This window comes from Styela clava, chromosome 10 (genome assembly GCF_964204865.1).
Source record: "Styela clava chromosome 10, kaStyClav1.hap1.2, whole genome shotgun sequence".
Classification (NCBI taxonomy): Eukaryota; Metazoa; Chordata; class Ascidiacea; order Stolidobranchia; family Styelidae; genus Styela; species Styela clava.
Genome location: NC_135259.1, coordinates 4,045,913 through 4,073,704, shown reverse-complemented (window position 1 = coordinate 4,073,704; position 27,792 = coordinate 4,045,913). Strand labels below are relative to the sequence as shown.

The 27,792-nt window shown below is 33.6% G+C and overlaps 1 protein-coding gene across 1 annotated transcript; it reads left to right on the top strand.

Annotated features, from left to right (window-relative positions):
* Positions 1-60: 60 nt before the first annotated feature.
* On the top strand, positions 61-26,467 carry LOC120337805 (RRP12-like protein). Its single transcript, XM_039405692.2, has 29 exons — positions 61-341; positions 1,551-1,686; positions 2,386-2,546; positions 2,972-3,122; positions 3,553-3,633; positions 4,158-4,293; positions 4,795-4,955; positions 5,143-5,217; positions 5,723-5,836; positions 6,019-6,138; positions 6,658-6,740; positions 7,385-7,493; positions 7,957-8,108; positions 9,649-9,770; positions 10,360-10,594; positions 11,230-11,439; positions 12,175-12,307; positions 13,443-13,620; positions 13,949-14,052; positions 14,413-14,568; positions 14,945-15,029; positions 15,494-15,651; positions 16,341-16,432; positions 16,998-17,159; positions 17,711-17,862; positions 18,677-18,778; positions 19,912-20,102; positions 20,563-20,645; positions 25,987-26,467. Exons 1-29 carry the CDS (start codon positions 130-132, stop codon positions 26,081-26,083), a joined length of 3,951 nt encoding a protein of 1,316 aa, XP_039261626.2. The 5' UTR covers positions 61-129; the 3' UTR covers positions 26,084-26,467.
* Positions 26,468-27,792: the final 1,325 nt, after the last annotated feature.

Here is a 27,792-nt window from a genome sequence, read left to right as displayed (position 1 = left end):
TTCAAATATGTATTTAGAATAGGCTGCATAAATGTGTATCATGCTTGATCTATCATGTTTTATCTTCTTGCTCAGCATTTCTCATTAGTGTAGTAGACTTCAGTAAGAAGGCATAAACACACACTAAAAATGGTAAAAGCAGGAAAACTCAAAGGAGGTAATAAAGGGAAATTAAAAAGATGGAGAAAAGGTCAAAGTAGTTCATCTAACCCTGATGTAAAAAAGTATAGAGAAAAAGCAAGATCAAAGTTCTTTCATTTGCATCCAACTTCAAAATCAAATACAGGATTGACGCTGGAAGCATTGAAAATTCATGATGAAATGCAGGATTCTCATTTAAGGTGAAGCAATATTCTTGTGATGTCAGTATCTTATTATTCGTAAAATAAAATATTTACGCAGCTGGTAATATGCTTAGTATTCATTCCAGATGCTAAAACTTTATTACTAGTAATGCTTTTGAAATATTTTTACAAATATATTATACTAAACAGGTATAAATTTGCTATTAAAAATGATTTTAATATATATTTATAGTAAATTCACTTGTTCCGTCTCAATCAAAAGTGACATGGCTGCAGATGCCATTGTTTTATAAACATTAGCCATGGTCATTGGAAAAATGTTATTGGCTATAACAGGGTCGTCCAACCTTTTTGGCCGAAGGGCCACATTTAGTTTACTATTAAGTGCGCGGGCCACTCAACATTGTAGTTATGTTTTAGTTTTGCTACACTGACTACAGGTTAATGAAAAAACAAACAATACCCTCACGCCAAAGTTTCACAATTATTAGAACAATAAAACTGTTGTTTCCCAGCCACTGATGGACTGCCATCAGTGGTTATTCCCGAAAGTTTTGCCAAAGACGAACCATGAAATTTGATCATTTTCATCACAGCTCCCAACAAATCAATGCCTGGAGTCGTGTCCATTAATTGGGACAATGGCTGAGAGCTCTTCGGTAATTTCGAAATCATCATCAACTCCCCGCATGATTAGCAGAAGATTGATGTCAGTGCTTTTGTCAAGCGCTCAGGAATACGATGAAAACTTTCGCGCTTTTGCTCTTCAACACGGCGAGAACCGTCTGTCTTGACATGCCTATTTTTGCAAACGCCTCTTTTATTTCCGGACCTAAAATATTGGCAACCCGAACAATACATCGCTTAACGAATTCTCAATATGAGAATGGCTTTGATTGTTTTGCCAATATTTCTGCCATGAAGTAGCTTGCTTTTATGTATGTATTGGGATTTTTATTTATGTACGTAGCGACTATGGCACTTTTATGTATCGATATCTCCTCCCAGTTGGTTTCGATTCAAAATGGCACTCATGGCTCGTCTGAAAGGGCTGGCAGAGCGTATTTTTGCATACTACATCACTCAAATAATAGTTATACTCAATTTATTTTTTATTAAATTTCGAAAAAGACAGCGCGGGCCACTCGAAATGCTTCCGCGGGCCACAAATGGCCCGCGGGCCATGGGTTGGACGACCCTGGGCTATAATACATTCAATGGTCACAAAATTCTTTTTTTTTTCAGCCCATCAGTGGATGATGATGGAAGTGAAGGAGGTCAAACATTTGGTACTTTTCTCAGTGGACTATCTGATTGCAGCAACATAACTTTCAAAAAAATTCAACGATATTGGCAAAACAATTCTGCAAAACATAAAGAGGTGCTTATAACTGTATGGCTGTATAACTGTAATTTTGGGGATTCCAAATTGACTCAGTTTGAATCAATGTCAATTATTGTCAACACGAATTTTGAATGAAGCAATTCTCGAAAATGAGAATTCTCTGAAAAATTGGAAATCTGGATAACATGAGAGAGTTGCTATCAATGACTATCAATTGAGCACCCTTTAATAAATATTTTCCTTGTGTTGAGTAGCTCATCCCAATCTGAATTTAAATTATCAGGGCTTGGCAATATATAGTATATATTCGAATCCAAAATTATCCGATAACAGAATAACCAGAATGAACTTGAACGAAAGATTTTGAAATGACATAAGATTAAAAATAATCTGAACTAGGCTATGCTTTAGGTCGGAGATATTTTTCGATTTTGATAAGTGCTGCATCTGAAATTGGCCACAATAGTACAAATGTTACAAAATAAAATTATATAATTTATGAATTATTGTTTTTGATTATTAGCACTTTTGATTGAATTATAAAACTAAAAAATGAGTAATATCCTGGTTTATTACCTTTAATTAACTGATACTGAAATAAGTAACATGTAATGATATTATAAAAATTACTCAAATTTCGGTGGATATTTTTAGTGAAATCAAATTCATTTTCTGGGTTTTCAAGTAATTGACTGGTATGATATTAACGTTTTTCAACTGAAATTATTATTCCAGGTCTGTGCTGTCATTGCCGCAATTACCGAAGTTATTCGACAGCAAGGTGGTGAGGAATCTGACACTGCTTATTTTGCTGCTTTAGTTACTGCTCTGGATTCTGTTGAAAATGTTGAATCAGTTACAGCAGTTTCTTACTTGTTGTCAATGACATGTAAAAGGTAGGTGTCTAATGTACGTATTAACATACATCGAGATAGGATATATATTCATAATAAATTTTTAAATCTTAAATGTTTCTCAATATTATATTCTTTTCCATTAAGTAATTCATTGATTTGTGATTTCCATTGTTTGTGATTTAATTTAAAAAATATCTCACTGTCGAAGTATTTTTGAAATCATGTCAGTTAATTTAAAAAAGTATATTTGTAACACATCAATTATACCGGTATCGGATTATTATTATCGGTAATTATACGTACCGTTTTCGGTTCCTCGCGGGTGCTCTACTCTCCTGGCCCGCGAAATCCTCCCGCTTCTAACTTTGGCCCCCGTTTAATTAACTTTAGGAACCACCGAGTTAAATTTATTTTATTTTAGCTATACCCATGGCCATGACAAACGTTAATTTGTTCTGTTACAGAGTTCCACAACCTGTCCTAAGAGCCAAATTTTCAGAAGTCTCAAAACTACTTGTTGAAACACTTGAACGATTTTCAAATATTTCGAGTGAATCACCAACTGCTCTTGTTAGATCGCTTCTGATTTGTTTAGCTACAGTACTTCGGAATCAGGTACATACACTTCCATTGTTTTTCCTATGGGGTAGTAATGAGAAAAACTATTGCTCGTGCGCCGCATGTAGCCCTTAATAAAGCTTTGAATTTATTGTAAATTTGTTCAATATAAAAAAACACAAGTTTTTTCTATGCATCCATTTTATTATTTTTTATATATCTTGTATTCATTCCTTTTTACTCCGAACAAGGATCTTTACAAACACCACTGATATTTGATAATATGTAAGAATCTAGTTTTTATTTTTAGGGACTGGAATTTTCTCTCTTTAGACGCCATACCAAATTTCTTACACCCTGAGCATAGGATTGGAACCTCAAAATGTTTAATATTCTGTACTAACACAAATTGAATTTGTGCTTGATACTTTTAATGTTGAAGAGCAATGTTTATTCCATGTAACCTAATATCATATACTTTTTTCAGACTGTCGAAACCTGGTCTCATCTATCAACAATTAATGTTTATCAAACTTTGCTTTCTTATTCTTTTCATTCAAAACCAAAGGTGAGTGATTATTGATATCCATAAAATATTGCGAAAAATGTTGATAATTTGAATTGATGAATTTAAGATATATAAATGTGTTTAGCCTGGAATCATCGAATTATGTTCTATAGTTACCCCAATTTCTTTGTCAAAAACTAAATGCTACTCAACACAACTATTTTGACAGAGGCGAATCATGTATAAAGACTTGAGTGTGCGCTGATAAACTTCTTCATTCAATTTTCAACAAAACATGTTTCAGTAATCCTTATGTACTGCAAATGAACCTTCGGTAAAAAACAACGCAGTCTGCTCCGGACGAAAGCTCTGATTTATGATTATGGCATACTAATTGAAAGAGATGTTTTTGTACGGATATGCAACCCTAGTGATGTTCACTGTGTTAGAGGCAAACAATTCATCACAAGACCTAATCCGTTTGCCTTTCCTAGCTCTGTGAATCACTAGTTGAAGTTAATTTTGTAATATCTATTATGGAGTTTTCATAATAACATTATTAATTTCAATACTCCTGCTTTCAGATCAGAAAAGCTGCCCAAAATGGAGTTTGTGCTGTTTTGAAAGCGAGCTGTTTTATGTTGACAGAAGAACCTCCTAAAGTACATCCTGCTGCATCAACGACTGCAAAATATTGTGTTCAATTTATCGAAAAATCAGGTGCCAATAATTTTAATTGAACCCCCTTCTTTTTACACAAAAATTAAGCTATTAGTGGCTGAAAACTGCATGTTGTCCATATTCTAAATATCTGTATATTGTCAATTGAAAATAAAATTAATTATTGACTGTCAGACAGAGCTGGAGTCATGGAGCTGTGACATTTTGTTGTCGGAGTCGTCTCAAGTCGGAGCCAAGCCTACCATAATAGATAGAGCTGGAGCTACCAGAAATTTTAGTGGCTCATACCGAGAGCCTAAATGGCTTTGGAGTTGGTGCTGGAACTCAGCCATGGTGTAAGAAAATGAGGCACTGTAAATGTAGCTGGAGCAACAGTTTGAATATTCTGGGGTGCGTAAGCCGAAATACCTAATATCAAACCAGCTCCCTCTCCCTTCTACCAAGTGATGGTTTATTGAAAATTACTCTTTCAACAGGGCTTTGTTTTTTCGAGTTAATAAAAAAACTTATATATAACATTACTCCAATTTTTATTTCAAGGATCAACTTCGTCAGATGCTTCTTCATCTGTTTGTCACGCGGTATCCTTGCTTAGTGGAATTTTGCATTGCTTTCCATCAGCTTCTCTTAAACAATCATGTGAAACTATATTAAAATTGATGATGCTCAGTCAGCCTATTGTTAAGTCTGTGTGTTTGCAGGTAAGCCTTGTTACAGCACTTTCACCCCGTACATATACAAGCCATAGCTCTTTGCTAATCGATATGACTGATCTGATGCAGTTAGAGACTTGAAAATACAATTGAAACTTTTTTGAACACATTTATTGTTGAAATATATTCAATTCACTTTTTTGCACACACTGTTTTAATTGGTATGCTATTTCAGGCTTTTCACACAATGTTCAAAAATCGACCCAAGCCGGAATTTTTGTCTGCAGAAATGAATGCACAATTGATGACTGTAAGTCCGTTTTATTATAGTTTCAGTATTTTCTAATATCATTTTATTTACCTTCAACAAAGCTTGTGGAATTGTGACGTTTGCTCATGCTTTTTGCTTCAAACAAGAGCCTTCGCAAGCCACCTATATCTAACAATATGGGTATGGGACATGGGATTTAAGATAGAGATTAGAGATGTATCAACACACATATTAATGAGTAACTTACATTATACGAAAAGACAGAGATAAAATCTCTATAAACTATAGAATACTCCATTATTCTTAATCTTTTTATTTCCATATAGAATGTTATGATTTTTTAAAGTTAAGTACAGTGCGATCTAATAAAACAGATTCTCGTGACCATGAATTACTTAATTGCTTTTACGGAAATGAAGACAATTTATTTAACACTTGAACTTCTGTTTGTATATGTATGGTTGCACCCAAAAGTTTTAATTTTAGGGATCACGCTGTACGTGATGGGAATAATAATTAATTTGTACTCCTTCACTATGTTTAGGCACTGTATGATTATCTTCCTTCTGCAAATGATATTCAACTTCTACAAGCATGGCTGGCTGTGATGGAGGAATCTGTGAAGAATATGAGTTTTATATATCAGACTTTAACTGAGGTATGTTGGACTGATATTTTATTGATGTCTCATCAGCACATTTTAATTGCAATTTTTTTTATGAATGTTTTTCGGTTGATCTCAATTTCTTTTAGATTAAGTCTATTTTTTAGGACATTTTTAATACTGGCATTATTCCTGAAACTCATTCCGAGTGATATGTTACATTCGTTTTGTTACAGAAGAAAACTCAAGTGGGACAACTCGCTCTTGCTCACATTGCAAAGCTCTGTAAAACATGCTTGAAAATTATGGAATCTGGCATAAGACATTCTTCAAGATCAGCAGCATCAACAGTAGTGGTAGGTTGGCATAAATAATAATAATAATGATGAAGAACATGGAATTGGTTGCAAATTATTTTTCTCAAATTTAAAGGAGCACATAAATATCAAATTTCAGAAAAATGAACTATTAATATCATTAAAAAGTAGCACTCTTCTTGTGACGTGCATTGTGCAGAAACTCGTATGCCAGGCCAGACTGTAAAACACCATAGTTTGTAATTTCTAAATGACTCATTCAGTGGTACAGCTAGGGGGTTGATTCTGATTTTGAACCCCCTGGACTCATTACCCTATATATGTCCTTAGATACATCTTGTTTTTCTGTAATCCGCATGTGTTTCTTGAAGAATCAAACTTTATATATTCCATGTGTCCCTGATACCTGATGGCCAATTAATTTTACAGGCTGTGTTAGGGCCTTTAAATATGGTATTTCAAAATTTTAATTGTCTTATTTCTGTTAATTTAATGATAAAATAAAGTTGTGAAATATTTTTTGTGATATCGGTGACTCAATTTTTGTATATTTTCCAGGCAGTGCTGGAAATTTTACATTCTTATGGTTCTTGTGAAGAAGTTTCAACAATGTTTAAAGCAAACGTTAAAGACATTTTCAAGTAATTATTGCACTTTAATACATTCATTACTGAATATCATTGCAGATGCGCCTTGCGCTGACAATTTACCAGTGCTTGCGTACCTCTTCTGAAGGGAAATTTTACATAAAAATAATCAAATGTTATTATGTTGCTTACAAAAGTTGATGATGGTGATGAAGCAAACTTTCGAAATAAACCTGTTGGATAGTTATAACTTTTGAGCAGCATAGCATGGGGGCCACCACCATACTCTATTTCACTGCCTTTCATTATGTGCATCATACACACTAGATTCATTTTCATTTGCACTCAATCATTTAACTCGTTGTTCTCCAGATTCACAATTAGTAACCAATGCTATTTTCAGCAAATTGGGACAAAAAGGCGAATGCTGGTATTTAAAAAAAATTATTTGCAAAAATTAAAAAGAAATGAATGCTGTTTGAGCTGGTTTTCTAGTTCAAATCAGTTTTTGCCTAAGTAGTTGAATAAATGTTTCTCTAGGTGTCTATATAACATCTCAATTTCAGGTAACCAGTATAATAATGCAATTTGCATAATATATCTTAAAACCAGAGCTTTTTATTCACATTTGCCACATTCACATTTATTCACATTAACAAGATCTATAATTCCTATTTCATAATGTTTTTTCTTTCTAGATTACTTGAAGATGGACTTCGTTATAAATATCACTCAGTATGGGATTTGATTTTTGAAATATTCCATGCAGCATATAAATTTTTGGCAAAGCCAGAAAATTTCAAAGTAGTAAGTGGGGTTATTATTATAAATACTCAAATCCAATTTTTAACTCAGTGTTTGAATTTTGCATGAAATAAGTGTGTGACCAGCATCTAAGGTTTATATTTTTAAAGTTATTTTACAGTTTTTTCATCATTTGTCAACTCTAATGTAGGCAAAACATTATAAATGCTGTATAAAATCTGTTGTGAATTGAATATTGTATGCAACAGATACATTATCATCAGATGGAAAAGTTGTTTCTTTTAACGAGTAGCTTAATCACAGCACAGTTTCACACGCCTGTCCATGGGAATTTCTGATTCCAATTTTAAATCCCCTTCGACTTTGAAAATCTTGGCTGCACCCCTGATATGTATGTCTATGGACATTCAATTTTGGACTACATTTTTCTTATAATAAAGCTTGTTAAAATATTGTTGCATAATCAAATCACACCATTGTCATCTCCTATCTTTAATGTGTTCAGGTTTGTAATAGCATAACTTCAATGGCTGATCTACGCAATACTCCATTGTTTCCTCATAAAGTTCTTCTTGATAAAGCACTTGGAGCTGCAACAGTTGCTATAGGACCAAGATTGTTGTTAGAAGCCGTTCCTCTCATGATTGATGGAACTGAGTGAGTATTTTGTTTATTATTTATGTCAAGTGTTTCGTGTTACTATCATTGTGCAAGAAGAACAGTTGTATAACACTAATATTACTGGGTCTCTGTAGCATGTCTGTTGATTCTGGTCGAACTCCATGCTTGTAAATGTTTTAGTTACACAATGGTATTGGTATATGCTCTTTATTAGTAGTTTGTGAGGTATCACCTACAGCCTTCAAGTAAAATCAAATCATGATACAATTAATTTAGTCTCACTCCCACACATATTGCTCATTTTTGGAACCTGCTCTTTTGATAGCTGATCCACTGAAAAATAGATCTTCATCGCTTAATCGTATTATCATCTTTCATTAATTTGTGTTTACAAGAAACTTGAGACGCTGTGTCTCTCTGCAATCCTAGTTACTCCCCTATTTGTTCACATCAAATGGTTAACATTTAAAAAAAACTCACCATACTAGCAAATTTGTATATAATCTATTGGAGTAACTTGCATCATATTCCAGTTCTGCGTATTGGTAAAAATGTAGCTACTTGTAATATTACTTATTATTAAATATCAACTTTAAACTGTGAAATTTAGAGATTGTTAGAAAGTACCTTTTATCATTTTTACGACTTGCAAATAGGAGCAAAACGATTTTTTGAAACTTTGCAAGAAAGTGACAATAAATCTGAAACAAGAATGGAGAAATTTGATATAATCCACAAATAATGTGCTAGTGCATAACTTATTGATCTGTATTCAAAAATAAAATTATATATACGTGATATGAATTATGATATATAAAAAAGTATTCAGCCATTTCGTTTATTTTGAACAGAATATAACCGAGTTCTGCGACCTCAATCTGAGTTAAAGATATTCTCATCTGTTATGTTTGGTTTATTTATCAACTTCAACTTTTCTCCCATCACTGTAAACGGTGCAGATTCTGTTTCATATAATTTGCGGTGATTGTTGAACATGGGCTGAGATAGTAGAAATATATTCAGCTCCCTGTGAGATAAATCTGAATATGCAGTGATATTTTATTTTATTTTTTTCATTCCTTTTTGTCATATATTTCGCGATATACAGGATAATTCGTATCAAAAAAGTATTGATTCAATGATTTCGAGTAATATTCTTGAAATATATTGTCAGCTGATATTTTTTTTTAATTACTCCCTGAATCATATATTTCCAGGCCAGATAATTTAAACCAAGCTATAGCGACTATACCCTCGTTTTTCAGCACTCGTTGGCTTTCCTTTACAAGTTTTCCCATATTCATGTAGTGGGCAGCTCCACAACAGATTCGTCTTTTTCTGGCATTAAGCTTTCATTAGTACGGTAATATAGAACTGTACTTTATGGGCATCATGGTTTTGTTTAACTGTTTTAATATGATCTTCACTGATGTCAAATCCGATACTCAACTGAATTGGGCAAAAAATTCTTGAGTGAGTCACCCTGTCCACATCCAGCATCCAATATTAGGTCAAAAATATTGCTATCTGATTCACAATTTTTTATCTTCAATTCATTTATGTTTTATCTCTACAGAACTGACTACAATTTTCCTAGGAGTTGGCTTCTTCCATTGTTACGAGATCATGTGAAAAACACTGAAATTGGATTTTTCAACTCTTATTTTCTTCCTCTTGCCGCTAAAATTAGAGTCAAAGGTGAATTTTTATATCTGAATGATAGGAAATTAGGAAACGAAATCAAACAATTTTGCACTAATTCAATGTATTGTTGGGAAAAGCTTTGCTTGCTATATTTCAAATCTTTCCAACCATGTATTACAGTAAGATTCGGTTTATTGGCGCTTGTCACCTATTGTATACAATATGCCTTATCATTATAACATCGTGGGTATGTCCATCCTAAACAGGTTTTGATAAACTTAATTTTAATAGAGAAATCCCTACACATTGACCAATTTATTTTTAGAAGACATGGTTAAATTGATAATAACTCTCCGAAGTTGATGCAGTTTACAAAGAAATTTTTCATATTTTCCCTCTTTTTTTAAATTCTTTACTAGAATCTAATATGGATCCATATGTTTGTCAATAATTATTTATTTTAATCAGTGGTGGGATTCGGAGGCCGGGGTGTTTCTAGGGTTTTTGCTAACACTTTCTTGGAATGTTATGGTGATCAGCGAATCCGTTTTTGTGAAGTGAGCCTGTATTTTTTTATAATTTTTTTTTATTATATTATTATGCTTACATTTGCATTCAACCACACAACTTCCAATTTAAACAGCTATACAACTCAAGACATCCAGTCAGCAATCACTCGCAGCACCATATGACACGCTGCAATATCAAATATGGTTGCTACTGCCCAATTTTTGTGATGGTGCCACGGACGTCCCAGCAGCTTTTTCCACCTTGGCGAGAACAATTGGATCGGCAATCACTGAACGTGAGGATTTGAGACCAATTGCAATGCAGGCACTGAGGACGTTGATTACGAAATGTACTGCTGAGAATGACAGGTAAATTTCAATGTCATAAATAAGTGGCTAAATTGCGATATTTAATATCATATATCAATATCGAGGAAAGATAATGATATTGAATAAACAGTCCTTAATTGTCCAACTTCAGTTTTTATATTTGAAATCGGTGCTGCCCAGTGTGTGGGTCTCACCTGAAAATCCTTCGATGTCGCTTTTATTGACAAAAACAAAAATATATTGATTTGTTAATAATGAGTTTGCCTAATAATAATAGATGTGTATGGAGTATCATGGTATTTTTTTGATTGGGATGTTACAATTAGTTTTTTAACTTCAGATTACCGATGGTATGCAGTAATAATTCAACTTGCTGTTGAGTGCTAGCGATTGTAACTATATTTTTTAGAAGTTTAATTTTGCATAAAAGAATTAGACTACATTTTGTTTAGTATTACCGGTAGTTCATATTTTTGGGTCCAATTTTTTTTTTCAAATTCGAGTTATTTGAAAAAAGGTAGGAATCAGTGATACAAATCAAAAAGATCATTTGAACTGAAGTCATCGTAGATCAATTATAACTAAACCCAATTTTTTTCTATGGGGAAATTATTCTACTCTACATTATTACTTCTATTTAATTTTTGTAACAATTTCATGATTTTTCTTTGTAGAAAAACCATCAGTCGCTTTGCCAAAAACTATCTTCCAATATTATTCAATTTGTACACCACTCTTCCTTCCACGGATGATGTGGAGATGGAAGATGACAACGAAAAAGAATCAGACGTTGATTTGAATAAAAAGAAATCACCTGATCGTCTCGCTGCACTCGAAACCATCAGACTTTATTTACCGCTTGCAGATAAGAAGATGATTTCTGGGTATGCTTGTTATAAAATAATGGAAAATTTAAACCTCGTACTAGCGCTGGGGAGCCATAGTCTGGAGCCCTTTTGTTAGAGCTGGACCTACCTAAAGTTTTTTTTTCTCCAGCCTCTTACCATCCAATCATTTATTCACATTTATAATCTTCTAATATTTCATACCAATGATCATACCAAATCTACTCTTTCCTAATAATTATTTTTTCAATTTTCAATAATAATTTCAAGGCTTCAAGTCAAATTTGTATGTTAAAAAGTTCAAGTTTTGAATCCTCCTATATGCAAAACTGTATTTTGGCTGATGTTTCACAGTTGTGGTTAAACAAGAAAGCCTAAGTGGGAGTCATGTTTTTAAGTCCGCACTGCCTCCTACAAATTTTGTAATATTTTCCTTGATTAGTTTCACTTTGTCAATTTGATTTAATGTCATTTTTTACATTTGGTATAATATGTTTCTTTACTAGCACCAAAAAGGTTTTCACGTATAATTCTAACAGCAACTGGATTGGTCAAGCTGTTATAGTATAGTCATGATGGCCATGTGGAGTTTTTTAATGCAATCTATCCCTGCCTGAAAATTTAAAACAGGAAACATTTATTTGCTTCTTTAATTCTGTATGTGTTGAAATTTGTTCACACAACTATTTTATTGCTTTTCTTTTATATGCGATTTTTTACTTTCATGAATAATAAAGTTTTTCTGCTGAACTGAGACTATCTGATATTTCACAGGTATTTTTCAAAAGCTCAGAAAAGAGTTTTCAATGCTATTGATGAAAATGATGCAACAAGATTGTCTTTACTTGATCTATTAATTGCAATGGCTATGTATACAGATGTCGATACTTTGAACAATGTTTATCAGGTGAATTTTACGTTTCTGTTATGAATTACACACATCATTGCTATTTATCTTTTTCACCACTCAATGTTTTTTTAGGTGATGTGTGTTTGCTCTAAGGCAGGGCTAGATGCTTTGAATTACAAATTACTTTGTTACTGGAGATGTTCCAGATACATAGCCATTGATGTATTTTAGTATGACCACTGTCATGAAATATGAGCCAAATACAGTTTGGCAGCTGTGAGACTCAAAACTATGATATAAGCTTTTCAAATTTTAAATTAGTTTTCTGTCATGAAACTTTTGAAGTTATACTTATAAGTTATACTACTATTAAATAATAAAAAGTATATGAAATAATTATGAGCAGAAATGGATGGATGTTATTATTTTATAAAGTATTAGGCAATTATAAATATGAAAAAATAATTAAATGTTAAGATGGAGCCAATTATTTTTGGAGCTCCATCTACATCTATTATGGTTAGCTTGGGTGCCAGCCCTGAGCAAGGTCGCAAGCACTGATCCACTAACAAATAAGTTGTAAGTTGGAGTTGTAAGTAACCACTGATTGCTAAGAATTACATGTGGACTCTCTTGCATGCAATGGACATAGAATATCTAAAAACATCTAATCTAATCTGTGTTAGCCAAGTGATATACTCCCTGTCCATAGGATTCAGTCCCTTTACACAACTTGATGTAAAGTAGGCGAACAAAATTAGTTAACTCCATATTGGTACACACACTTCTGGAGCGCCAAATTTTTTATTCATCTTGATAATTGATAATTTGAATGATTCAAATCAGTTCTGCTTTATTAATTAAATAATAATTCTATCTCATGATATGTTATGCTGTCAATGAGAAAATATAATGGAATTATTTTTATGTATCTGATTACTCCTTTTGATGTTGTAATTCTAAGATTCATGACCATGTTTGAATATTTTCATTTTCAAGATGAGTCAGAGATGTGTCAAGGTATCCATGTCATCAAAGTTTAACATTTGTTACACATCCCATACTGATGTTACAAAAGGCTAACATACAAGCTGAATTTATTTGAAATATTTTTTTTCCAACTTGGATACTAAATAAAATTCTTTTTTAAAGTTGGTGGATTTGTCGAATTGTGTCAAATTATCTTTTTCAGGACATGAAACCGATGCTGAATAGTTTTAACAGAAGTATGCAAAAGAAAGCCTACCGCTTGCTCGAAGAAGTTTGTGGGTCAAACACTGACGACTGCCGAACATTTGTCGACAATAAATTGAACGAAATCAAAGAACTTCTTACTAATGGCTTGACTGCTGCCAGCCCGTCTTCGAAAGGTAAATATCCTATTTTCCAACCAACCGGCAACGTCAAATATAATAATCACAGCAGAGATAGGCCTATTCCAGATTTAACGTATGAGAACGCCGATTCCTGAAAACTGACGGGGAAGTTCGTCTGTTGTTCTCTGGTCCAAATCTAATCATAAGCCGAAACCAGAAAAAAGAAATTAAGCTGAGCCGCACCATAAGGTGACCCCAGAGAATCTTCCAAATAATAGGTCTTGAAATTTGACTTATTAGCCAGAAAATACAGTATTAGAAATTTATCAGTATAAATTTTTTGCGATTTGTTAAATATTTGAAGATAATTTTTATGATGCAGGACCCAGACTAAAGTGCATGGAAAAGATATTAAAACTTTTAGCTGGAAATGAAAAATATTCATCAGAAGAATGTATTGAGTTTATGAGAGATTTGATACCTGAAGTGAGTGCCTTAACATTTCAAATACCTTTTTTAATGAAATTACATTGTATAGTTATACAAATTAGGATATTTTTTTTAACAAGCATGAAATTTACATTATAATAAGATATAGTTTATAGTCTCTGTAGCTTGTGGCACTTAGTTGTTGCAGGTTGCGCATAACTTTTCTCAGTGATCAATCTCCTTTATTTCTGAGTGAGTACTTGTGACCTAGCTTTGAGCAAATTCCCTTACACAGAAAAGAATGCAAAACTAACTAAATACAAGCCAGAGTTAATTTCATAAATCTAACCATAAATCATTGCTTGCATTTCACTTTAAATTTTTATTCAAAGCAATTTGTAAATTTTGTTTCTCAAGGTTATTATGTGTACGAGAGAGAAGAAAAGAGCTCGAGTTGCTGCATTTAACATTTTAGTTACAGCAGGTGAAGTTTATATGGAAATCGCTACAAGATTGTCAGACGAAGATAATAAAGTCGAATTACAACGCAAAGCATTAGCGGAATATTTTCAGGTGAAATGAATGTTTCAATCTCTGCTAAAATTTCTATCTTAAATTAATGATTGAGAAGTATCATGCCTTTTGAGACAATCAGACTGTAAATTCAATATACTGCTGCAAATGCAAGCGCTTGTTTATCTAATCTCTTATAACAGGGGTCCTCAAAGTTCAAATCGAGGTTCGCAACCCCAAATGTAGTCTTAAGTGACCAAACTCTTGGACCCGAGATTGCAATGAACACCCAAAATTTTTTCTTCAGGTTCTTCCTGAGAAAAAGCTTGGGAACCCCTGTTTCATAATGTTCCAGATGTAATATATTTATCATTGAAAACAAAACTGTGATGTTTTGGAAACTGAACATTAACTCTTTCATTGTTTTTCTTTTAAGATTTGTTTTGCTGGACTCGGTGGATCTCCTGTTACAGTAACAGCATCAATATGTGCCTTATCGAGATTGATTTATGAATTCAAAGGTGGTTGTCATTATTATTTATTTTATTATTCTCATCTATGATGCAACAGTAAATATATCATTGGAATAGTCTGGCTGCATTCTTACTTAATATTTTACAGTCCACTTTGCATAATCGGGTTTGAAATCAAGATGATTCGGGCATGTGCCCTGTCCCATAAATATATATAACCACTAATTCCTTCATTCATGTATTTTCTTAGACCTCTTAAACCATATCTGTGTAATTGATTGAATTTCATGGAATTCCTAATTACTGTGTTAAACAGTAATATGTTCTGGCACAGTTTTCAGTAATTTTCTCTTTTTCATGCTTCTTGAAATCACGTGGGTTGCTATCAAATTTAGTTGAATACATTCACGTATCAATTTTATTCTTTTTCTAAATATAGTTTATGGAAGATTTACATCTTGTCACAATTGCCTTAAATGCAAAAACTTATCTCAATACTTATTTTGCTTCAGATAAAATGTCATCAGAACTTCTAAACAACTGTATAACCAATGTTTGCTTCTTACTTGGCACGAACACAAGAGAAGTTTGTAAAGCCGCACTTGGTTTTGTTACAGTTTTAATAACTATACTTGATCGTTCAACTCTCGCTCAGCATTTGAAAGATATAGTAAGTAATAATTAGTAATTGTTTTGTTCAGTTTTCGTTTGCGTCCCTGATTTTGCCACAAAATTTTTATTTGAATACACAGTGACCCAAAATAAAACATGATCCATAAATCTCTTTATATATGAAAATGATGAAAATTTAGGCAACTTTGAAGCTTTTGTTTGTTAGTAATCTAAGACGCTTTTTACGAAAGTTATGTCCTCTCTAGAATAAGTTCTAAATGTCCTGGGTTCTGTGACAAATTTTCAGTCGTGTTCAGTTAAAAAGGATTCAGTGAATATCAGTGTTGCATCAAATATCATGTCAAATATCATCAAATCATGTCAAATATCATATCATCATCAGGCATGAGTTTTGTTGCAAAAAATGCCAAATTATTAACCAGTTGTTATCAACTTAACTAAAATATGATGCTTTTTTATACCACATTTTATATATTATGTCTTTCACTCTAAACAAGCAGATAGTCTACTGAAGGACCAGAATCTTTTTGTTTCGGTATCACCCACCCAATTTATTACATGCTGGGTAAGGTGGGGGCATGGAATTTGAACTTGTCATGTCATCATTGTTGAATCTAATGCCTTAACTGCTAAGCCATTGCACCAGATAAACATTATTATCATAGAATAATTTATTTACTCGCTGTTTTGTGAAATAAAGAATATGTCAATTATCTCTTTTCTCAGCTTGGTGCTTTATTTGAATGGAAATCAGAAACCAGAAGACATTTCAGATTTAGAGTGAAAAAAATGTTGGAACGTTTGGTGAAGAAATTCGGGTGAGGAATTGATTGTTGTTAAATTTGCTGATTTTCATAAGATTTATGAAGACATCTAATGCTATGCAAAAAGGTACTTATTGAATGGATCACAATGGCATCTTTTATCACACCTTTGGTGAGGGGGTAGGGCTTGGGATTTGAACCACTGTAATGTAAATGTACAATCTGCGATGCCAACACAGTTAGGTCTAACACTTTCTAACGCTAGGCTCGGACTATAAACCAGTTTTATCTATTCTACCGCCCTGCAATCTGTAGATATCCATAACAATAAGGTACATAGGCTATTTCAGGTGCACTGCTTAGAAATCTTTAGTTTTTCGCAGCAACAGAAATATAGATTTTCAATGGATCAGATTGCCGCCTAAGATATATGAGAACCAGATTAATTTCGAAGATATATCAGTCTGATTGGTGGCTGCACCGTGATTACTGGCTCTTGTGACAATTTGACTGGACCCAGATTGGAAACAGATTAGGATTGAATTTACACATTTTCCACAAAATATATAATTTTTTTTGTGAGGAAAATTTTCTAAAGGATATGTGATAATATATTCAGGTATGAAATGATTAATTCACTTGTACCGCCTGATCATCGTAAACAACTAGCTAATTTGAAGAAAACTAAAGAGAGACTAAAGCGGCAACAAAAAGAAAGAAACGAAAAGACAACAACCGCAGACAATGAAGATGTTACATTTAAATCAAAGAAAGCAGAGGGGTATTTTGTTTATTGGATTTCAGACATAGTATATTTTTAAACTAGTCTGATAATATTACCATATTAAAAACTTTCTTGTTGATATCTCTAATATTTCAATCTTCTATCTAGTGTTACCAAGTTTTGTAAAGAAGTAATAGATTGTTTGCTCTGAGCAAATTTTCTCTCAGGTTTACATGGGTGATAGCAAGTCAAAAATTATTCTTTTCAATTCAATTTTGCAGCATCAAGTTTTTTTTGTCTTTCGATTTTGTGAAAAAGTTTAAACTGATAAGCGCTAGGTAGGACCCTTTCCATCGCTTGTTTACCCTACCTTATGTTCCTCCACTGTCAAACATACATCTGATAAAATCACTCTCCCTACTACCCCTATACCCAACATTGACCAGCAACTGAACGAGAGGCAGTAGTTCACTGTATAATAGAACTGTCTCATCTTTTTTCCTTTCCTCATGAATATGAAAACCCTATCCTATTATATTTTTCTTGTCACTCTCACAAATAACATATTTGATGATAGTTTTTTCTCAACTTGAGTGATTGTATTTCAGCATCGAAGAGTTACTTGCTGATTCAGATTCTGATGATGACGACGTCAGTGAGAAAACTAAAAAGAAAAACTCAAATAGTTCGGCATGGTTGAAGGATTCACAAGACGAACCAATGAATTTACTTGATCAGTCCGTTTCGCAAAAAATTATTGGTAAGAATTCTGTAACTTAGGCTGAGTGCTGCGGGCCAAAGCGTTTTGTACGGCCTCGAGCTCTTGGAAAAAGTTGTGAAAATTTCCTACATATACCGCAAGATTTAAGTTTTCATGAAATTCTTAAAATAGCATTAATGTGTTTATTCATCTCTAGTTGCGTCGACCACCATTAAATTTGTCACCATAGAGATTGAGAGTAGTTGCTGTGACATCACAATCACATATAATTTCTCAATGCAGCCCTTTCTGACTGTGGCCCTTGTAAAAACACTTTGATCATCCCTGGTATACTATATGTGGCAAGCAGAAGTAATTTCACTTTGTATAGATCTATTACTTAAATGGACATACAATAATTAATCTAATCAAACAACCAGGTTACTGCGTAACGCTACTAAATTTTCATTGATATACCAGTAGTAATAAACAAAGTAAGAATTTGGTATAGAAATAAAAAATAAGAGTTGTTCTCAACCCAGTTACTAGTTTTGAGTGTAAAAAATTATCACAAACTAAAGCCTTTAAATCTTTCAAAAGAGAAAAAGAATTTGAGTATTTTGTTTGGTTTTTATAGTGAGTTTGCTCAAAACATGGTCACTGCCTATAACATATAAGTAAATTTAGTGGTAGAGGAGTCACAAGATGTTGATGACATTCCTACTAAGATCTGAATCTAAATATAAAGTTGTTACTGAAAGGGCGGCATAGAAAGGGGAAACTCCAACAATCAACATATAGGGTTTTCCTATTTATCCCAGGATTATAATAATAAATTTATTATAATAAATAAATATTGTTTTGATAATTTCAGCGACAAATCCTCATGGATCTACAAAAAATAAGGTTGAAGCGTTCAAATCAACACCAGATGGAAGATTGATCATAGGAGAAGATGATGAAGATAATAAGGAAGGTAGGACAGGAAAATATTCCTACTATACCTGAACAGTTTTAAGGACGTATGGAGATTATGTGTACATTAAAGTGGTTTTTATTAGGTGGTCAGTTATTAGATGACAAAATATGATAGCTGCAAATTCGAGTTTGTGAATTGTCCAATAAATATTACAATCATTCGCATTGTATTTATAATGAAGCATAATGAAACTCAATAGAATAATATCGCAATTCATAGAAACTCCGTGATATGAGGGTTTCAAAACAAAAGGGTGAATGCTAATATTTCATGAAATTTCCTTTTGAAAATATTACAAAATGTACCAGTGGTGCATTTTAAGCTGGTGTTCAATCACAGTTTAAAGCAATATACACCAAAGTATTTCAATGAAAAGCTACAGAAGTTTAAAAATCAAAAACCCTCAAAATGCAATTCGGGGTAACATTGAAATATCGTAATATGATTCTTCAAAAACCTCAAGACTATAGCACACAAATACTGGTTAAGCATATATTTCCATGGAGAATCTGCTTCAAACATAGCATTGATACCACGTTTTGGGTTAAAATACCATGTCCCCACCTCACCCAGGGTGCTACAAATGGGTAGGCTATGCCGAACCGGAAATAATAAAACAAAGTTGCTCTTCACGAATCTTCAGATATCAATGGCTGCTACCGTGTTTCCCCGAAAAAAGGGACATGGTCTTATTTCAATTTTCTTCCGAAAAATAACACTCGGGCTTATTTTCGGGGGATGTCTCATATTTTCATTTATCAAAAACGAAATTTCAGAGTAAAGAACGAGATTTTAAAATAGGAAAACCGATATCCATCTACTTATAAATAACACGTTTTTATTCAAATTAACTGCAAAACTTAGATTATTAATAGTTTAAAAAGTGTAGCAGAGGTTTCTTGCTTGCTACCTACTAGGTAAAAATAAAAATTCACGTTATTGACTAGGTCTTATTTTCGGGGAAACACGGTAGTATAGGTCCTCGTTCGAAGCGAAGGTGTGAATACTCATCGTATAAAAAATATTAATATCATCAGAATATGGAATGTTCATAAGTAATAAAAGAAAAAGGATTATGTAGTGTTATGTAAGATGTAAATTTTGTAATATGATGTTCTTTATTATGAAAGACATAGAGGAGGTCTACAGCAATCTTGGTATCAAGAAAGCATTGAACAAAGAAAGTATGATATCTCCCAGCAGAAAACGTAAAGTTACATTCGCAGAAGATAATGATGATGATAGTGATCAAGAACAGGCTTCTTACAAGCCAGGAGGGAAAGGAATTCACAGAAACATGGGAAATGTCTATAAAGCAAAGGTATGCCTAGTGAAATGATATAATATTAAGTGGTTGGGAAACTGTGACCCAATTAATTTGCCCAACTGTATGTTTACTTGGTGAGGGCATCATTTTTCATTAAACTCAAGATTAAGAAAAGTATGTCAAAAGTTTTCATTCTTTTGACTTTGTTGATAAGGTCTTTGCCATCTTTGCAGTGTAAAACAAAAGTTTTTGGGGTCTTAAGACTAACCAATCAGAAATTTCAAGGTCAACTTGAGTTTGGGTACTATTTTACATACCTTGTGTGTTATGACATAACAATGTCAGTAATAATAAAAGTTAATCTTGAAATTTTAGAGGATTTAATTTTATTCGTAACATACAACTTCGCTACACCAACTTTGGCATTTGACCTGTCTATGACATGACCCTGCGCCATTATTTATAAATTTTCTGATCTTGGTGATAGTGGATTTATAACATTTATGTTTTTCAGAAAGCAAAAGGGGACATCAAACAGAAGGGAATGCACGATCCATATACCTATATTCCTCTTAATAAGTCGGTTTTAAATAAAAGGTAATGGTTTGGAATATATGGTGTCATACAGTGTTCACTATTAGCGCACTTTTTTGCGAAAATTGCGAAGCACTTTCGCAACTTTTTTCAGGGACTGCGAAATAGCACTTTTTTCCGATTTTGAAGAGAAATAGCACTTTTTTCCGATTTTGAATGGAATAAAAATTCAAAGTTAACAAATATTTTCGAGTATTAAGTTGACAAATAAGTAACATACTAGTACTTTTGTAACTCAATTCTGCATATCATAACGATATTTACCGGAATTCTAACCTACGAGATGCAGACATAGGAGATAAAGCTTTTGCATTAACTGCAAAATTTTGTTTATAATATGATTATTATACAAGCACACCGATTCCGCTTCTCCCGCGAAAAACGCTCCCAGGTGATTGAAACCAGATGTTGGAATAATACGCAGTGCGTTTCTTTGAAGAGAGTGGTCATGTGACTATCAATGATATCGATGAATTCAAAATGACTATAAAAGTGTTATGTGTTATAGTCACTTTGGATGAATTGTGACCAAACTGCACGATTTTCAAATCAGACGAAACTTTTAGCAGCATGTCACAGATTTGCAAAATCACCAAATTCACAAAATACCATTAAGTGCCATTTTATTGTAATCACAATGTTGAAAGGAGTGGCATTTTCCGTAATTTTGCAATATTTACACAACTATTTCTCATTGATATGCGAGGACGGGTGGGCAAAATTCAATATTTTTTTGAATCGATTATTTTTAAGGAGTACCGAATAAACGTGGTGGAAACATTAAAAAATCGGCAACAAAGCCTTTTTACTGGTTAATTCCGTTGTAATCGCTAATTGTTCTTGTCACCGACCGTTTTGGCGGCGATATCCAGGTTTTGGGTAATCTATATTCCCGCCCTCTCTTTTTTACAAATATGAATTCTTGTGGGTCGGCGGACATCGAAGTTTTATATTTCGGGTTTACCCGTTCGTTCACATCGGCAACAGCTGTTGAAGACATTGAGGACTCAAATTAACATTTGCGTTGGCTTCAATATTACCTATCAAGATTTGTAAATATACCGTCCCAATTTTATGCGAATGTTAATATTATTGTTCATACCGTGATGCAGATATTTATTAAGACGATAATTAACTTTCTCATGTATTTCTATGGTGATAAACTTCGCAAATCTGAAATTGTGCCAATCCTGAATGTTGATTTAAAATAGTGATTGAATAATTCGGCAATAAAGGCATTTCTGCGTGGTCATAAGACGAGATGACGTTAATGAACAGCACTTCTTTTACAGGATATTTTAAGTATGCGACTTGATGCTAAAAAGATTGGGCTCGAGTGCTTTTTTTTCGAGTGCTCGAGTGCCTAATAGAGGCCAGGCGCTAATTGTAACTGATTCCCTCAAGTTTCAACGTGTTTTCAACAAAACAATACCCCGGCGATAATTATAGCTAAAATGTTACCGAGCAATTCACAATTTTATTTATGGAATTTGCAAATTCACCAGTTTCTTGACGATTTTGATATTGTCACGCCCTAATTATTAGTGCAAAAAATACTCCCCTCCTTCGGCGGCGGTTTGACGGGTTCTTTGTTCCATTCTTCAGAAAGTTCTGACAGGGGGGATATAGAATACTGAATCCGGAGGGTTGAATCCCTGTCCACTTACTGGTGATTTTCCGTTTTGAAATGCGTGAAACATTCTCTATTTTAAATTAAATGACGTTTCGCGGGCTAGAGTTCTCCCCGAAAATGATGTGTTCCAGACGTTAGATAGACATAGATAAAACATTAGATTAATAATTTTCGTGACTCCCCGTTTTCGAAAATACAAAGTTATATCGCAAAAAATGCGTTATGATACATTTGGAATGAATCATTATTTACGGTTAATTCAGATCATATTTTACTCTTCATGACACCCGGTATCCGAAAATACAGTTGTATCTCGAAAAATGTGTTTTGTTACTTTTAAAATAAAACATTTTTGCGATTAATTTAGATCATATTTTACTTTTCAGAACACCCGTTTCCGAAAATACAAGGTTATAACGCGAAAATGTGTTTTGTTACATTTAAAATAAAACATTTTTGCGATTAATTTAGATCATATTTTACTTTTCAGGACACCCGTTTTCGAAAATACAAGGTTATACCGCAAAATGTGTTTTGTTACATTTAAAATAAAACATTTTTGCGATTAATTTAGATCAAATTTTACCTTTCACGGCAACCCGTTTCCGAAAATACAAAGTTATATCACAAAAAATGCGTTTTGTTACATTTATTTTGCATTCCCAATAAAATACATATTTTCCCTAATTAAGGTCGTCGATGAATCTGTTCCTGTCGTTCAAGCTCGACACACGTTTGGACGAGTGTGGGGCGGTTTTTTAGTCGACGATAAATTAAAAAGTTGCCACACGTTATTTGTATAACGATAATAACTGAAAATTAAGATTTTATAATAGAAGTGAATTTGTCTCAAGATGGTATTTTACGATTCCCGCCCACAGAAAATAAACACGTTGACAGGCTTGGTTATAATTGATATTCGTTTAATTTATTTTACACTATTAATAAACGCGCCAGACCAATTGCGACCATATAAATTGCAGTCGCATCGGTATGGACTGTATGTTTTTGGCGCCCTCACATTAATAATAATTTTCAACAAAACAATACCCCGACGGTCATTAAAGCTGATTTCGTTACCGAATAATTCACAATTTTATTTACGGAATTTGCAATTTCAAGATCTCACTTGACGATTTTGATGATGTCATGCCCTAATTATTACTGCTTAAATGCCTCAAAATACAACAAATGTAATCATTTTCGACGATAACAGGCGCAACAATTCGTAAACGAGCCGTTATAACGAAATTCGCGATTGATTTTACCTCTCTCTTGTTTACAATTTTAACATCCCGCCGGCCACGTATGGTCGAATAAAATGTTCACATATTCGAAACATGACTTGGCCAAGGATGGAAGGGTCGCGAGGGTATGATATTAATATCGAGAATATTTGTGAGCATATCACAGGACGGAAATATTTTGCACCCGGCTGTTTGTTGGCAGAACAACGATACGCTAAAGTTAATTGATCGAATACATGGAAGTATTTATTTATCATCTCACTTGCGAACATCGAGGTTTTGGCGGAATTGTACGATCATGTTGTCTTAAATAATATCTTTTTCAATAAATGTTCATTTTACTTTTGCGTCTTTATTATATATGTCGGGTTTTCATTTATTTTAAATTCGAAATTGTCCGAAATACTCCAACAGGTGTATAAGTACAATAATAATAGTACTTACCAAAGTACTTACCAGGGAAGTTTAATACACACGATGTGTAAAGGGCGTCGTAACTCCCGTTTATTAATTATAAATTTTTTTACATTCTGCTTAAAAAACAACGGCAGTCATCTCACGTAACTCTCACGACCAAATCTTTTTTGTTTTGTATGGCATCGTCTTGGCGACGAATTTATTGCCGACTGAATTTTAATTGTGTTTCAGGATAAGTTATTTTCTGTTTGTTGGTTTCTAAACTTTACAAACTTGGGTAGCAATTACTATTAATGTGAGATTTGTGCATATGAACGATTGAATATCGCGACTGGATGTCCGATATCTGAGAATGCGTAATTCTCTTTCAACATTAATTTTCAGGATATCAGCGTTCATGTGGTCGAATGAAAATTATTCATCAAATGGATTGGTATTTCGAGACTCTCAAAATTATTTGGGATCCACTATCATATCATTCGTTTATTTTTTATATTCATGTTTTTGTCAAGAATCACTCTGGTTGTATTTAGTGTACCTTCGCAAAAGAAAACTCTTTGGTGTCATCGTTCCTATTAGTGTAATTGAAATATATGGAAACCTCGCAAGTGGCGTTGTGATGCGAATATTTGATACTAGGTCAGCAACATTACAAAGAGTGCTATTTATAAATGCTGAAAGTACATGACATTACTAAACATTTTGCCAAAATATTAAGTTTTCTGCCCGATTTAAACTAACTCGCACACAAACCAAGGCATGTCGACATTTAAAAATTACTTGTCTTTGGGTAAGCTCTGAAATAGTATAATATAAATGTAAATGAGGAATTAGGTCACGCTAGCTCACGAAACGGGAGGATTTTCAAAGTGATCTCGTGTAATATTTCGGAGAAAAAAGTTTGAAAGGAGGGTAGGTCAACCTATCTCCTAAAACAGGGGAGTATCCTGCGTAATATTTCGGAGGGAAGGTAGGTTAACTTATCTTTTAAAGCAGCGGGTGGCGACTTTCAAAGTGGTTCCAAAATCACAAATTAATAATTACCAGATTAGGTTTAAGGATAAATCGAAAAGTTGAATTTACAGCGCACCTAACCCTAATTAGTTGATTACTATTTATATTTGGGGGGGGGGGGGATTATTTTGCACGGGATTTGTACAAACAATCCACCCTGTAACTACTATGGTTTCCAGCCTGCCTCGTGTCTGTTAGATGGAAGGAGTAACAAATGTGAAAGTCTTTGCTGTTTACGCGAGTAAGCAACTGACACTGTGATACATTGCATGAAAGTTTTGTCCGGGCAGGTGTTAGCAGATGTCATTTCGTTGCCGATGAATTCGCTTGTTTTAATTAAACATGAATTCGCTTAAAGGGAACTTGGTTAACGAAAAGGCTTCTCTTTAATTCATGATATTAACCGGAGGAGCGCTTTTTTGAGTATCTATGTGGTTTTAAATGGGTTATATGAAAGGCTAGGGCACCTAACTTGTTAAAATCGGCAAAAGCACTTTCGCACTTTTTTTTTCGACTGCGAAGCACTTTCGCACTCATAATTTGCTTAGAGTTAACACTGGTGTCATATGTATATCGAACTGCTTGTTGAAAATGTCACACTTAGTGAACAGGATGGAAATTAGATTGATAATAAAATCTTGTTCTGTTGGCTGCCTAGTTTGGTTCATCATGATAAAAATTATTATTTTAAAGCAGCTGTTTATTGAACTATTAGGCATTTGAAACAATAAATAATGAACTATATCAGGGTGGTCCAAACCCAGGCTCGCGGGCCACATGTGGCCGGCCGCTTCATTATCTGTGGCCCGCGTCATATTCGGAGAGTAATCAAAAAATCGCATTTCGTGTTGTTTCGTCATAAAATAAATCAGAAAAATCTTTTGACGTATTGTCATCATTATTGTCTATTGTATTGCACTGTTTACCTATTCTTGGCACTATTGTGGCCCGCGAACAATGCAAAAATAATTTTGTGGCCCGCGGAGCCGACAACCTTGGGACAACCCTGAACTATATCATTGTTAATTTGCAGGAAGCGCAAGAAAATGCAGGGCCAATTTGACGGCCTGGTTCGAGCTGCAAAACATGGAGCTACCAGAGGAAGAAAAACGAGGTTGAAGAAAAAATAATAGTTATGTCTGTTTATCAAAATGTTTCCAAACACGAATAATCAACAATCCTTATCCATGTATCCTTTTCTCTGTTTGATGGTGGGAGTGTTAAAAACTTTGGGCCCAATTCGATAAAAACGGTCAAATCGACTTGAAACCGGCCCTGCTGTCAATCTGAAGATTTTCTTACATCCATGGTCGACTATGGGTATAAAAGTGCTCTTCCCAAAGTTCGGATTGCTTCACAAATCCTTATCCATGTATCCTTTTCTCTGTTTGATGGCGGGAGTGTTAACTTGTTTTCATGAGAGAGAGAGAGAGAAACTCTTTATTTTGTCAATTAAAAAATACAGTCATCAATAAAATAGCAACCACAATAAAATCGTTTTGGTATGAATAAAATTGTTCTGTTATGATACGCAGGGGCTTAATATGCAAATAGATCTTAGAGATGAACAAGATAAGACAAAATCAAGTCTTCAGAGAATACCTTCGAAAATGCCCAAAATTATATTTTTCTGGTCTTATTGGATCATTATTGTAATCCATTTCTGGGTTCCATCATACAGTATCTTGTGAAGAAATATATAAAGCACGTAACATATTTGCGCGGGTGCTTGAAAACTTTCATACAAAGTTCTTTATAGTTATCAGCAGGGTTCGTTAAATGAATATAGTTATCAATCATTTAATTTGGTTCTCTGACAAATCAAATCAGTGTAAAAAGTAATCAGACGAACAAAATGCAGAGATACCTGGGTGGGAGGCGGGCAAACCAAACGTATAAGTAGCACCCACCTACCGACAAAAATAATGCAAGTACATAAACGAGTAAACACGATTTAAAATCGGGTAATGCTTTTTAAGCAATTGTAAATGAGCAAACATGTAACAAATCAAATATGGGAAATTATCACAGTCATTTGAGGTATGCCGCTTAGTTTCCAGACAGTTATAAACAAAAGCAGCAGCGCAACAAACACACTAACGTTAAACCCTTCGTTATTTTTGTAGTTCCTCAACAAATACATTTGTTGTGATTGGTTGGCGGACATACCCATTAATCTATCAAAATGCGCGTTCCATTACTACTACATGTAACATGAGCGTTTTGAGACCCTCCATAGTTCAGGATTGTCTTGGCAAGTTTAAAAACAAGTAGGTTAGAAATTTTTATGTGCAGATCGGAAATTGAGCATGCAAGACAAAATTTTTAACAATAACTAAATTATTGATAAGAAAAATATGGCCGTGGTTGGTAGTTATAGTTCTGGTACAAGGCTAGAATCGTCTGCTTTCTTTGGTAATTGTGTAAATAACTCGTGTAAATGTTGTTGAAAAACAGCATCCTGAAATTATGGGATGGCGATATTTAGCAGTATATATTAATTTCAGGGAAGTATTTCGCTAAGAGGTCGTACAATTCGTAGAGGATTGCCTACAACAGTTTATTTAAACAACTAAATTGAAGAAATAATACAAGTATTCAGGCATACACTGCTTGTTTTTCAAGTATTTTCAATTTCGTAGATTATTTGCGTAATTCATTGAAAATGCCCCCTATAGGCCTAAATTGAAAGAAAACGAGTGATAAACAAATTATAGATGTTGTTATACATGCGAATGAATTAATTAATGGTCAAGTAAGAGTGAAATGTTAGTATTTGTTCAATCAACAAACTCACCGCCTATAACGTGCGGCCCACACTCAGCCTGGCTATATGTTA

Bases quoted from the DNA above. Each gene is read 5' to 3' on its own strand.
- LOC120337805 (XM_039405692.2), top strand. From the start codon at position 130: ATGGTAAAAGCAGGAAAACTCAAAGGAGGTAATAAAGGGAAATTAAAA. The intron at 14,053-14,412 runs GTGAGTGCCTTA...TTGTTTCTCAAG, and splicing joins TGAGAGATTTGATACCTGAA to GTTATTATGTGTACGAGAGA. The intron at 17,863-18,676 runs GTAAGAATTCTG...TGATAATTTCAG, and splicing joins CGTTTCGCAAAAAATTATTG to CGACAAATCCTCATGGATCT.